At 46.0% G+C, this 14,354-nt stretch overlaps 1 protein-coding gene across 1 annotated transcript in view; it reads left to right on the top strand.

The window, feature by feature from the left end:
* BRINP1 (BMP/retinoic acid inducible neural specific 1) overlaps positions 1–14,354 on the top strand; it is an 80,619-nt gene that overhangs the window by 24,296 nt on the left and 41,969 nt on the right. Inside the window, exon 2 of the mRNA XM_082067519.1 lies at positions 1,713–1,980. Within this exon, the coding sequence (XP_081923645.1) occupies positions 1,763–1,980 (218 nt within the window). The 5' untranslated portion in view covers positions 1,713–1,762. The remainder of the gene's footprint in view (positions 1–1,712; positions 1,981–14,354) is intronic.

Genomic DNA, 14,354 nt, shown 5'->3' with positions numbered 1-14,354 from the left:
CTCTCCTACCTTCTCAGCAAAACCTTTTCCTTCTGGGAATCACAGACTTTCAGAGTGCTTATGGTGGACTCAGACTCAAAACCGGAAAGGTTTCTGGAGGTGTATGAATCAACCCTATGCCGAATCTCCAGGCTCTGCATAGCCTAATTTCTCCTGCTTTAAAGAGTAGCTACAGTCCCTCTGCACCGTGTTCTGCAGACGTAGGTGGGTGTTGTCTGTCCTGAGGACAACTTTTGGCCAGGTTTGTGCCCCCAGAGCAGGGGATGCAGCCTCAAGATCACTCTGCCTGCCTGGGCATGCCCTCCGTGTTGGCACATCCCCTCCAAAACTCAGAAGGGCAGCCAGATGGACGAGAGGTGGGCAGGAGGAAGAATATGGGTGGAGAGGACTATTTCAGAGCAACAACAGCAGCTTCCAGCGATGAGGAGCACAACCCAACACGCCGGGCTGCTGTTGCAGCCGTGTTGCGGTTGGGAAGCAGAAGGTTTGGGGGTGTCCGCACCAGACACGGGGTGCCAGCTAAGCGAGCCGCTCACCTTCCACCAACGGAGCACATGGCTTCATTCGGAGAGGGGCATGGTGCCAACAGCATGACTGTGGAGGCGGATGATCTAATGGCTGAAACGCTGGAAATGGGAGTCAGGAGGCGAGGGCTCTCTTCCAGCTGTATCTCTGGCTTGCTGCGTAACCTTTGGCAAGGCATTTCACCCCTCTGTTTCCCTTCCCACTCATCATATGTCTTGTCTGTTTAGCCGTTAAGCACATTGGGGAGAGGAGCTGGCTCGTAGCAGGGCTGTCTGCAGCCATCGTTTGACGGGGGTGCAGCGGGACGGTCGCTCTCCCATCATATGAGTGACGGTGTGCCCTGCACCAGGTGGTGCGAAGCATCCCCTTAAGCTTCCTAGTAAACCTCCGACCCTGAATATGCATGTTCAGTACGTCGCCCCGCAGAGCCTTGATCTTGGGAAGAGCCTCGAGGTCCAAAATAGTGACAGACCCTCTCCCCCTCCAACAGACACACCTCCCAAACACCCAGGCAGGAAAGCAAGTTGAGGTGATTTTTTTATCTTTCAGAATTTGGCAGGATTTCATAGTGATATATGTGTGTGTGTGTGTCCATGTATCCGTATGTGCTCGTCACTGGAGCCTAGGTAATTATTTTTTTTTTATTTCTTTTTCTGGCAGCACTTGAAAGTAAGAACTGGGTCTTTATAGATTGCTCAGGTTGCATGGAGTATGGATTACAGATCATCAGACAGACATGAAAGCAGAAGACACGTTTCTCTGGCACAGCTTTAAAGGGACAATAAGGGGGTAATTGTAGCCTAGGGTGGGCCACCTTCTGCGCCCAGCCTTCGCTTGCCTTTGCGGCACTGCGGAGAACTTCACCAGGGAAATGATGGAAAAGCTGGGTGAGGATGTCTCAGGTCAGGACCTGGTTATTTCAAAGGTGATATATGCTCAGGAGGTTAAAGACACCACTTAGGTACATGAATAAAACACTGCCAAATACTCTAAGCTGTAGCACAGGCAGAGTGAAGTCTTTTAAAACTTGATTTTTCATGTCTGTTTTCACCCTGAGAGATGGCTGTCAAAGCATCAAAGGAATTCCCATTTTTAAACTATCTTTTTCTCTCCCTTTTCCCTTTCCTCTCCTCCCCCCTATTTCTCTCTCTCCTTCCTTCCTCCTTTTCCCCTCTCTTTTTCAACAGGACTCCACAGAATGGAGCAAGAATGAGAGGAAAAAGGCAGACAGAAAAGCATGAACTGGAGGCTTGTTGAGTTCCTCTACCTCCTGTTTATATGGGACCATATACTAGTACAGCCCTCCCACCAGGACACAACTGCTACCAACCAACATGTCTCCAAGGAATTTGATTGGCTTATTTCAGACAGGGGGCCTTTCCACCACTCGCGGAGCTACTTATCCTTTGTGGAAAGACATCGTCAAGGATTTACAACCAGATATAAAATATACAGGTATGTTGGTTTACATTGGATAAGTTGTTAGGTGGTGGGAACTCAGCCAGTTCCTATGGCTTGCAGTCAATGATGTGATGCATCGTTTCTGTTCCACCTGGAAATGCTTCTTTGGTTCTTCATGGTCCTCAGCTGGCAATGCAAATTGCTTCAAAGACTCAAAAGTAATGCTCTGATAGTGAAATAAAGGCACAGTGGTATCATGGCAGTATGCACAATATAGATCAAGATAAAAAGGCAGCAAGGGTCTGGGTGTGCTTAGCTTGCAGTGAAAGATGAGTTCATAGGCAGGTTCACAAGCATGTTTTTCAAATCCATGTGCCTGTGGCCAGACCAGGCCTCTGTACCAAACTCATACATGTGAACTGCCGATAGCTTAGGGTTCACATGGGCAAGAACAGACATAAAGACATCAAGACACACTTCAGTAGGGCAGTCCTCACACTGCTGTGCATGAGCCTTAGCTGGGTATTGCCTACCACAGACCTCTGCAGATTATCCCCATGTATGAGTCAAACTTGCCCCCAGAACTCTTATCTTGGTTTAAAAGTGTTCCGATTAAAAAACTACAGAGACTATGCAGAATCTGGATTCTCATTTGCCTTCTAGGTTTTGAAGCCTTTGTTGTTGCCTGTTTCAGGCTTTTCTTGCCAGCTGTGATATCCAGAAACACACTTTTCTTTTTTCATTTTAACATGAAAAGCTGGGGTACTCACATGAGTCTCCTATTAAAGCAGCATGCACATTGGAGTGAAAGGTAATAAGCCAACAAATGTCATGAGATTTATGCTAAAGCCCAAAGAGACTGCAAACCTTTCATAGATACATGTGCATTTACATAACTATATAGTCCTGTTTTGTTTCAGAAAGACACTTGCAAATACAACAATGCAAACTAGTAGGTAGGAAAGTGCTAGTGAATGGCCAACTGGTTACTGCACAGAGATAATATACATGATGACGGGGATGGGGGCCCAGGGAAACCACGTGTGCACAGGCAGTGTTCTCCCATGGGCAGAGAGCCAAAAGCACTTGCAGAGTAACAGGGACGTGCGAGACATCATCTCTGTGTGGGGAAGAAAAATGAGTTGTGCCTGTCCCGTGGCTTGTAGGGAATGCAGCATGCCCTCCCCTCGCTGCAGCCTGCCGAGCAGGGGCAGGTTAGCATGGGTTGAAGACATTGTCTTGGCTTGTCCTCCTCCTTCAAAACAGCTCGGGGGGAAGACAGCCCCAAAAACTAGAAATTTAGCTGCCACGCTTCCACTGAGGACGTCTTCACTGTCTTTGCTTGCACAGAGAAGCAGAGAAAACACGTTTTTTTTCAAAAAGGCTTTATTCCTGGTGATGCATATCCCCAGCTTTCTGCCTGCCCAGCCTGACAGCATCCACTCTGATCGAGACGGCAAATCTCTGCCCCACGCAATGCCTCTGGCAGTGGCTCTGCCCTTTGCTAAAGAGCTGTTCAGCCCAGAATGCCATCACAGCAGTCTGCAGAGGCTGTAGTGGGAGAGAAATGCCTGCAATCGATGTGTTCAGACACATCTAAGAACTGTCACTGCAGGTCAGGCCAGAGATCCATCAAGCCCGGGATCCTGTCTCTGAGAATCATGGAGAAAAGGGTCTGGAAGGACCTTGAGAGGTCATTTAATCTCTGCCTCTTCCCCAAGGCAGACTCAGCCATACCTGTGTTACATCTGACAGAGGTTCGTGGCCAAACTCTCCTCAAAGCTTTCCCATGACGGAAAAGTCACATCCAGCGCAGGCAGCCTGCGCCACAGCTTTGCTTTCCCCCCATTTATAAAGGAGCTAAAATCTTCATTGTATGTGAAGGCTGTGATTTCTAGTTTTATCTGTTAAGGGGTGAGGAACAAATTCCTCTTTGTTTTGTACGAGACTGGTAAGAATTAGAAAGCTTATCTCAATTCAGGATGCAAAGCAGAAAGGGATCTGTTTTTCTCCTTGTCTGATGGATATTGCCAAAGCACTTACAAATGACACTTCTAGCACAGGGAGGACAATGTCCTCCTTCTTCCAACATGGGAGAAAATGGGCAGCAGCATTCTGCGTGCACAGGAGGTGTGGGGAGGTGTCTGAGAAGGGTCTTACAGATGGTCATAGGGCTGGAGAAGTCACTATTTGCAAAAGAAACTGGAGGTGAGACAGAGCTCTGGTGGAAATAGTTGGGTAGAGAGTTCAGAGAGATGTGGGAAGATGGCAAGCTCACCTTGGGATGCATCTCAGGGCCAAATACCATGCACTAGGCTGAACAAGGGAGCTGAGAGCTTGGGGACAATCCAGCCGTGTGTGTGTCGTGTTTTGAGCTGCTGGGAGCTGAGCACATTGGCAACATACTCTATGGGACTCACTTTCGCTCCTACCACAGTCAGCTGAGGAGGAGGGAAAACCTCCTGTGGTCCAGCAGAGCAGATGGAGCCATTAGGTAGGAGCCTGGCTGGATGTTGGAGGGTTTGGTTGTTTTCAGTATCTGGCCTTGTTGGCAGAACTGATCTCTTAAAAACTGGGTCCATGCATTTTTTAAGGAGTGTCAAAATCAGTCTAGCAATGGTGAATTAGTGAAGTCGCAGCCAATTCTAGCAGTTAAGACCTCGACTCTGAGCGCACACACCCTCCAGAACAGATCATTTTACTGAAACCCACAGGGGTAAAATCTCATTTTTGTGGACTCCTTAAATTGACTTCGAGAATCTGTGAAGCTGTTGGGATTTTGTCAACTGTTTAATTTCAACATAGAAGCCTCTTTCCTCCCAAATGATGTCTCTCAATTGCTCTTTGCACCAGACTAGCCCAAGGGAGGTACATATTCTACATTAAGGATATCATTCTTTTCTGTAGAAAAAGCAGCTGATTTGGAGCATGGGAATTTTCTGTGTAGTCTTCTCTTTCAATGTTCCTTTTCTCCCACACTTTTTTTTTGGTTGGCTGGTTTGTGGTTTTTTGTCCCTCAGTCAGACAGTTCCTTTGGGCACTTGTGATTTTGTTCAATGCGGTCTGACCTGATGACTGCTCCTCTTCTAAGGCCAATAGCAGCAAACCCCAAACCAGCCACAGCGGCCAAGGCTTTGGAGCAGATGTGAAATTGGGCAAGAGGACCTTACCCATCCCTAATTGAAACACTGTCGCCTGTTTAGTGACGATTTCCCTAGTGTCTTGCTGTGCGATAGCATGGACACAGCACATTAGGACCGTGTCGTTTATGTTGAAAACCCTCCGAGATAAAGTCACTGTCAATACTAAACAGCAGTGTAAGGCAAAAAGCAGCATTTTCTCATTTTTACAGGTGACTTTAAAAAGGAAGTAACCCCAAACTAAAACACGCAACACTCCTCCTTCTATCACCAGCAAAGAGCTGGTTTTAGTAAGCAAGGCTATTTTATATGCTGCATAAGCAGAATTGCTGTAGAATGGCATAGCTGCTATCTCTTCATAGGATGCCTGGCTCCAGATCTACCATCATAGCACTGCTGTTACAGTCTCCAAAGGCTCATTCCCTCCTTCTGTGTATTATGCTTTAGCAGATTTTAGGCCTCCTTCTTGCAAAACTTGGACCACTGATTTTCCTGGTACCCTCAGTCAAGGTTTGTACCTTGCATACAATATTAGTAGGAAGGCAAGCAAAGGGGAGATGTTTTATATTAAATCATGGACAGTAGGGATAAATACAATTGCATTAAGGAAGCACATTAATCAGCATTGATTCATACTAATAAGGCTGGTTTAGGGGGGGCCTCTGGCAGGAAAAAGCTGCTTTGATCATTATCTGTGCACTCTGATGCTAATGCAGATAGGATGGCAGATGCTGAGAGTGGTTTGTGGGATGTCTGAATATTCATTATCACTATCCTTGTTGTTGTTCCTAGTCATGAGAGCCTTGGGTCCTCGGTATGGCACGAAGGCTGGAAAACAGATGAAGCTCAGCTTGGCTTTGGGACTAGGGCATTGCTCAGAACAGAAAACATTCCCATTACTACAGAACAGTAGTTGACAGCTTCAGTCCACTTCTTTGAAGGATATTGTGGTGGTGTCCTTCTTTCTTCTCCAAGAAACTGAGTATTTAGCTATGAGGCAAAGCAAATGAAACAACAGACTGAGATACACTATGCACATAGCCAGGCACAAGCACTGAAATAGAGGCATTTTACTAATGATGCTGCTCAGTTTAAGCAAGTTCTAGAAAAACGAATATTTTCCAGAAAAGAAATAAGACTTTGTTGTTCAGTGCCAGAGGTGTGACATGGGAGGCAAAGAGGGAAGTGGTGAGATGATCTCATCCAGCTTGGAAAGAAGGACTCACGGTTAGACTGGCAAAGGGCTAACACGGGCAGTATCTTGATTGTTGCCCCAGGCAATGGTGTGGCTGTGGGAAATCTCACTTCTCTGTGCCTCGGTTCCCTCCCCGCCCTCCCGAGAATGGGAGATGGCAGCATTTGTCTGCTCTGTGTTGCTGGGCAGACTTAATTAAATGCTGCAAAACATTTGGACGTAAGGGACGACAGCAATATAAAGTGGATGATCGCACAGGGCTAGAAGGGGAATTTGCGTGTACAAGAAGAAATGTGGATTTTCTGTGTGTGGGAGTTTAATTCCATTTTCTGAAATGGAATTCAGAAAATGAAAGTAAGGACAGAGAGATCTGGCTTTCTACGTAAGAGAGCAGGGAAACCCTGGAGTATAAAAGGGAGATCTGCTCGCCTTGCAACTTCTCCTGCAGTGGGACCATTTAGAGGCTGCTTAATTTCATGAAACCTGCAAATACAAAATACTTCTGAGACCTCTGCCAAGCCTGGTTAAAATGCACCAACAGATTCAAAACTTAGTGGGGGATGTGACAGCACACCAGCCAGTCCCCGTTCCATCCCTCCACCTGCAGAGTGACAGGACAAAATGGATTGTTCGTGTATCCTCATTACTGTAAGGTCTCTGGACATGTAAAAAGGAAAAACAGCTCCTGAGACAGGAAAGGTTGTGAGTAACTGGCTGCACAAGCTGGCTATAAATTGATTGGGGTGGTGCCTAGGGGAAAAACAAACCAAAAAACAAACCTGATTTTTTTTTTTTTTTTTTTCTGAGAAAAATAGGTTCATCAGGAGCGTGGTGCAGGTCTGGGACAGGTGAACAGAGAGGTGAGGGGTATCTCCATCCTCAGTGGTTTTCAAGGCTTGGCTGGGCAAAGCCACAGCTGATGTGCTCAAGAGCTGGTGCTGGTCCCGCTTCAAGCAGGACGTTGGAATAGGGACCCCCAGGGTCCCATCTAACCAACATTTCTGAGATTTCCCTGTTTCTCTGATTCAGAGTGGACAGTAAACTGGGTGCTCGTAAAGGGATTTGCACTACTGAATGCATTTGGTCACACTAGAGGTTTTTATTTAGTCCTAGAAAACCCACAAATCTAAGTCGCTACGTGCTCTCTAAATGTGTCATTCCTTTGGCAAAGAGGAAGAGAATTACCATGAAGTGAGGATCTTTGCTGTGTGCGTAGCACAGGCTACAATTGACTTAGAAATGCATATGCTGTTCCGCTGCTTAAATTTTCCCTTAGTGGAAAAAAAGAAAAAGGCAGACAAAAAATTGGTCTCACAAAACTGCCTCACAAAACTTTCAAAGTTCTATCACACCACAAATTAAAAACAATGAGCCAGATTCTCTGTGACATAAATATGAGAAGCTGCTGTCTTCAAGGAAAATTCACCCATTTATTGTCTGGAGAATCGCTTCTAGCATATCCAGCATTGCCCCAGCACCTGCATCCACAACACAGAATCACAGAATCACAGAATGTCAGGGATTGGAAAGGACCTGGAAAGCTCATCCAGTCCAATTCCCCCGTCGGAGCAGGAACACCCAGATGAGGTTACACAGGAAGGTGTCCAGGCGGGTTGGAATGTCTGCACAGAAGGAGACTCCACAACCTCCCCGGGCAGCCTGGGCCAGGCTCTGTCACCCTCACTGAGAAGAAGTTTCTTCTCAAATTTAAGTGGAACCTTTTGTGTTCCAGTTTGAACCCATTACCCCTTGTCCTATCATTGGTTGTCACCGAGAAGAGCCTGGCTCCATCCTCCTGACACTCACCCTTTATATATCTGTAAGCATCACGGTTTGTAGGGCTGCTTGCCCTGTCTGTCTGTCTGTCCGGGAGCATTATGACCTTTTATTATTTCAAAGCGAAAGCAGAATGCAAATCCTGCATTCAGGCACAAACTTGGGCAATCTGGCTGGTGAATGTGAGGTTTTTAGGATTGTTTTTAGCAGCTTCTACTATGAAGTTTTGCCTTTCCTCACCAGACCTTCCAGGCAGGTTTTCTGCAAACCTGTGATTTCCACACCTGAAGAGCTGATCCGGCAGAAAAGTAAGCTTGCAAGAAAAAAAGAAAAAAATAGATTTAATTTTCAACTAGATCACTTTTCTGGTCTGATCCATTTTGTGCTCAGGTGACAGTAAATGGACAGGACTCCGGATGGAGTCGGGGACAAAGAGGATGGTGATGCTGCTGTTTTCAGCAGCAATGTGGATTAAAGTTATATTAAAGTGGCTGTGGAAATGCAAAATGCACACCAAGTTTTGGCAGAGACAAGATCTGTTAGAGCTCCTTCTACCATTTTTTCAGTCCATTCTTCTCCCATCTCTCCACTCCTCATTGACTCCTTTTGCTGTCTGCCTGTTGCATTGAATTTAATCTACTGGTCACTAGAGCTCTACAAATAACTGATTTTGTGGTTCACTGGTTGCACGGAAGAAAAATAACATTAAAAATGGGTTGATCTAAAATGGATGTTTGTTCAACTTTTCAGTAAAATGAAAAAAGCAAAACATTTCATTTTAGGCTCAGTGAAAGGTTAAAGCTTTGCTGTTTGTTTTTGTTTTATTAATCCAGTGAAAAGTGGGGGGGTTTGCAATTTTTAAGGCATAGAAGTTCATCTTAAATCACAAAGTCAACCAATGCCACTTAGAAAAATGTCAAAAGGGAAACATTTTGATTTTGAGGGTATTTTGTTTAGCTGTTTGCACTTCAGCTTCCTCGTTCAATTTAAGTTGAATTTGCAAGTAGTTTTTATGTCCTTAGGAAGAGTAAAAAACCAACCAAACAAAACTTGCTGTCCTTATTGTTCACTCCGAGAGTCTGAAATCTCAAAATCCCCCAGGGCTGAGCTTTGACTTCCCTTGGGTTCAACTTTTAACATCTTAGGATTCAACAAAATAAGATTTCCCCAGCACCGCTGGGCAAGGGAGGCAGAACCAAGGGGAACAGTGGGATCACAACTTTGCTTGTTCAAAACCCAGGTGGATGCTGAGACCTGGGCACTACTGGCTGAGACAAGCTGTACAACATGGGCACAGTTTCTCTCTCACACGCATCCCGGTAAGTTTTCAGTCCTCTTCCAGTTGTTTGGATGCCTGAAGCATCCAAAAAAGCGCCGCGGAAGTTCTTCTCAAGCAGCTTTAAGGTGATGCTTTGCACCGGTACAAATTGATAGGCACTGTTAGGCTTTTTAATCTTTGCTTTGGCTTTTTTAGTTATGCTGAAGTTCTGCTGACAAGGTTTTCCTATTAGGTTTTTATGCTGTCTGTTTAAAGGGGACATCAACTTTTATGTTTTCCAGTCGTAGGCAAGGCTGTTTTAGGAGAGGCACGGCAGCAATTGAAGGACAGAGGGAGCAGAGATGAAAGGAGGCTCTTGCCTCTGTGCGGAATGAGCAATGGAAATCCGCACAGCATTGCATGGCAAAAAATACAAAATCTCCATAGTTTACATTATGCATGTAAACGAGTGATGTACATTGGTTTGTAATCAGTAAATGCCTTGTAAATAAGTGTGTGTAAACCAAAAATTTAAATCTATTTCCATAGTGCATGTAAACAATGAAGACTTCTAGTGTTCTCTTCAATGTAAATGTTAATCTAAAAATGACATTAATACAAGTTTATGCAACTTTACAAGAGACCCACAATTTGCATTCCTGTCTCACCAGCTCTAACACAGCAGCTTGGCAAACACGAGATGGGCACAAACCAGCCAATTCCATCACGCAGCCACAACCTTCATTCTTCATGCAGCTCAGGGACCAGTGTCGTTACATTCTCTGCATAATGCGTCCCTGCGTACGGGAAACTTTTAATATATTTGCATAAGCAGAATAAAGGCAGGAGTGGGGGATGGCAGGGAATGGCTCTGGCTGAACTGGATGCGCTTAGTCCTGGCAGTGCTGGGCTGAGCTTGGCCCTCATCAGGGCTGGAGGAGCAGCTGCTGCAGCCGCCTTTGGATTCAGATGGCGAGGGCTTGGAACATCGCTGGCAGCTGCAGGGATTGACAGTAGGACACACCTCTCCTCTTTGATATTCTTGAGAAGAGAGGGCAAATGGAAGGAAGAATGGCACCAGCCTTTGATATGCTCAGAGCTGCTGAGATCTGGGAACAGAACATCTGGCCAAGCTTTGGGGAAGGGCAAACTCTCCTCTCAAAGTAGGGAGAGGTGCAGAAGCAACGCAGATGATGAGTTCACATTCTGTGGTTCGGACAGCCTGATTCCACTGGAGAGAAACGTGCACATGAGCTGGATTTCCAGAAAGATGTCTTGCTAACTGGCTGCCCTGCCTGCTGACCCGGGTAAGCTCCGTGCTGGGTCGGCTGAGCGCTAGCGCAGTTCTGCAGAGTTGCATGCTCAAGCACAAAAATTCCCTTTCTGAATCCAGACCGAAATATTTTAGCCGTCCTCCCAATGATCCCAAAAGCAGCACAGACAAATATTTTGAGTCACTGAACCTTTCCAAAGATATCTGAATCCTGCTGCGTAGGAAGGAGCTGTTTCCACAGTCCTCTCTCAGACCCTGCTTGGTGGGGGGATCTTTTCCCCTTTGCATGAAAAGCAGGGGAATTTGCCCAGCAAGCCTCCCAAGGCTGCTCCCAGCCTGCTGCGACAGCAATGACTCTGCACGTTCATCTCAGGTTTCTTCAGACCAGCACACTATAGTCCAGTGGCTTGAGAGCATATTTTAAAGGCTAACAAGCCAAGGAGAAGGCTTCACTCTTTTTTTTTTGAGCAGATTATTAATTCTGCTTTTAAATCAGGCATGCTTATTCCAGCAGAGAAGCTGTTACATTTAAAAAAAAAAAAATAAGGAGTCATATTGTTAGATGCATGGAATAATTCTGTTCTGGCACCAGTAGCACAGGGAGATGGAATGACTGTATCTATTAAAGGGGTTTCTCTATTTCTGGATCCTTCTAATGTTTCCCTTGGGTTCCAAAAGTTGGTTTGTTTGTTTTTTTTTCCTTTCTTTTTTGCTGATTGCCACCTACCAGCCTCTCTAAATGGAACAAGGTGCGTCCCACCAGGGCAGTTGGAGCCATCCAGGGATCCGCTTTGCCTGCAGTGGGGACGGAGAAGTGTTTGGGTCAGGCCTTTGTGCCAGGATCCTCCTCTCCAGGCTGTATGAAATCAAATATATCTGTGCAGAGCCAGTGGTTCCTCCCTGTGCTGCAAACCACGTGTGCCCAGTGAAGGAGCTGACTCAGCACACGAGCAGCTCGGTGCTGCCTCAGTTTCCCCTACAGAGAACCCTGGGCAAGGGGGTACCTGTGCCTGGGGAAGGGGGTTGGAGCAGTATTTCGGCTGCCAGGTCTGTGCACTTGGGATACTGTTCACTGGTGACCAAGCCTGGAATCTCTGTGCCTCGGGTGATCAGACCCAATTTCACATCCCTCCATTGACCACGGAAGGTTTACGGGAAGCTGCAATGAGGTTCCCTTCAGCAGGTAGTAATTTTTGCTGGTTAAATATATCCCATCAGGTGAGAAATGCTGACATGGATGGAAGGAGAGGGGCAGAGGTGTAGCTGCAGGTCACAGTGGTATTTGCATCCACTGCATGGTCTGGGCTGGAGGCAGATGCTGCTGCCTCCTCCTCCTCCTCCTCCTCCCTGCCAGGCTCCTTGCAGCTGCCTCTCCAACCTCTCTGTTCCAGCAGGACAGAGATCCTCCCCATCGTCCCTATACTCTGCAGTGTGGGAAAGCCTCAAAGCTGCTCCATCCCCTGGCCCGAAAGGCAAACCTCGAGGTCTGACACCGGCAGCTGTGAGCTGGGCTGGAGCGGAGGGACAGGATTCTCTAAACTCTCTGCTATGCTGCTAAATCAAAGTCCCGCTGACAACAGAGAGCACTAAATGCCTGCCTGGGGCTCTGCTCCTACAGTCATGTGATGACATCAGAATTTAAGCTTTAATTAAGAAATGAGTGCGGGGAGGGAAGGAAGAGTCTCTAGCCCTTATGACTGCAAAAGAAAGCTTGGAAACATGACCCGAGTGCAACCAACTTCTGCTTTAATGTGCAGACGGCTCCCAGCAGAGGGGTGAGCAGCCGGGAGAAGCCATTACATCAAATTCCCAATCAGGTCAGGCCTGCTTGTGCTTCTGCTTGCAATAAAAGAGCTTGCTTGGAGAAAGGGGAGTTTCCCTAAAAGCTGTGCTATGGCAGAATTCCATCAACATGCCCTCCCTCGTTGTACGTGGCTCTCATATAGCCTTGCAGGGCCAAATTTTATACTAACACAACCTCTACTTGTGCACAGACATGGTCTAGGGGTGGCAAAGCCAGCAAACTGCCACTGTGTTGCTGCAGGCTGAATTGTGCCAATTGGGACTGGAGGTTCAAATATGCCTGATATTGCAATAACTGCTCATTCCCATGAATGATTATCACAAAAAGCCAGTGGAAGGGCTGTTCTCCTATAAGTTACAGCTAGGACCTGTCTCTGCATTCTTATTGACTTAGTGATAGCTCTTACAGGTGTCCTGACACTGACCCCTCTGCTGATGTGGCTGGAGACCTTGTCATTCCTGCAACAAAAGTGCCTTTTGCAAGTTGGAAACAAAGGTTTCATGGGCTGGTAGCGACTGGCAGGTCTCCTGGAGCATAGGTTGGGTCTAAACACTGATTTTGGGAGCTGACCATTGCAGAGGACTCAAGGGATTCAGCTTGGATGAGGTTGCAAAGACTGATGAGCGGGGGACACTGCCCCCCCACAGCTACCTGGAGATGGAAGAAAGGATGAGGTGAAATGGAGCATTATGTTGGGAGAGCAAAGGTTTTGTTGTCCGTGCGTCTGTATGCAACCTCACTTTGCGTTTCTTCCTTTTCATACTTGTTCTTTCCCTCTCAGCAAAGGAAAACCTGTATATTTAGTATTCAGCATTAAATATTTCAGTGTTAGCTTCTAGCTCTAGCAAAAACCCAGAAAGAACATTACTTTTTACTCGCCTCCAAATATCTGGGGCTGTCCCTGGGGAATACAGGAGCGCAGCCTGGCTAACGCTAATCAGAGAGCTTGGTACACAGGGAGAACCGTGTGTTGAATGGTTAAGTGCAAACAGAAGAGACAGGAATAAGAAAAGAAGGTTGTTAGCCTCATCTCTGGTTATAACTAAATGAATAGTCCCCATCAGACTAAAATGTTCTCTTTTTAGTTTGTCTTTCCTTCCCCTGTTTTCCTCCCCTCGCCCCCCATTCATGGGCAGACTGGGAAAGTCTCAGATTCCCCCACTCCCACCCATAAAAGGCTCCCGACTGTTTCTTGGGAATATTTGATATTTGAAGTCTGTGTCGAACCGATTCAGCAGCTGAGTGTTGCCGAGTCACATGGTGAGCTGTATCTCAAGACTATTTAATGTCTCTTCAAAGCCCACACTTTCAGAGTCCTGTGATTATGTAAGAGGAGTCTCAACTCAATTTTTAAAGTAAGTTTACGGCCCTCATAATTGCAGAGGAAAACTTGATAATATGACTCCTACATACTCAGAAAGCAGAAGGCAAAAAAGAAACGGAAAAAAAACCCCTGAAGTTTATCAGATTTTAGAAGTCTCATGAATTTTAAAACCAATCTCTTAATTCTTTTTTGGAGCCTGACTCATGGTTTTCAAACAGTTAGCAATATGGCTGTAGGGATTGTAAGGCTGGTTTGTTATCTTATTAGATAACTTACATAAAATATCCAAACCCTTGGAGACTCAGAGATTGAGTATTGCACTTCAGTACACAGTTGGAGAGAACAGTATCTTTTCTTCTGTATAGATGCTGAGGATTTCCTCTTAATCCAGGTCTCGAGTCACCACTGCGGCATAAATATTTCCCAAAATTATATTACTGCTAATCATATGAATAAGAATAGCCATAATATTGATCTTCATAATACTTAGGTTATTAAATTTCAGTTTGAAGGTAGGTTTGTGGGGCAATTCATAATAGTAAATCTCGTCAGCATGCATAAGCAGGGAAAGCAAGCCACAGAGCAACAGCATTGCAAACCCAGAGAGAAATGCATTCTAGATTCTTCCATCATAACACAAGATTGCTCACTGAACAAA

Source organism: Streptopelia decaocto (assembly GCF_964273445.1).
Source record: "Streptopelia decaocto genome assembly, chromosome: 17".
NCBI classification, from domain to species: domain Eukaryota; kingdom Metazoa; phylum Chordata; class Aves; order Columbiformes; family Columbidae; genus Streptopelia; species Streptopelia decaocto.
This window is presented reverse-complemented; position numbering and strand designations above follow the sequence as displayed.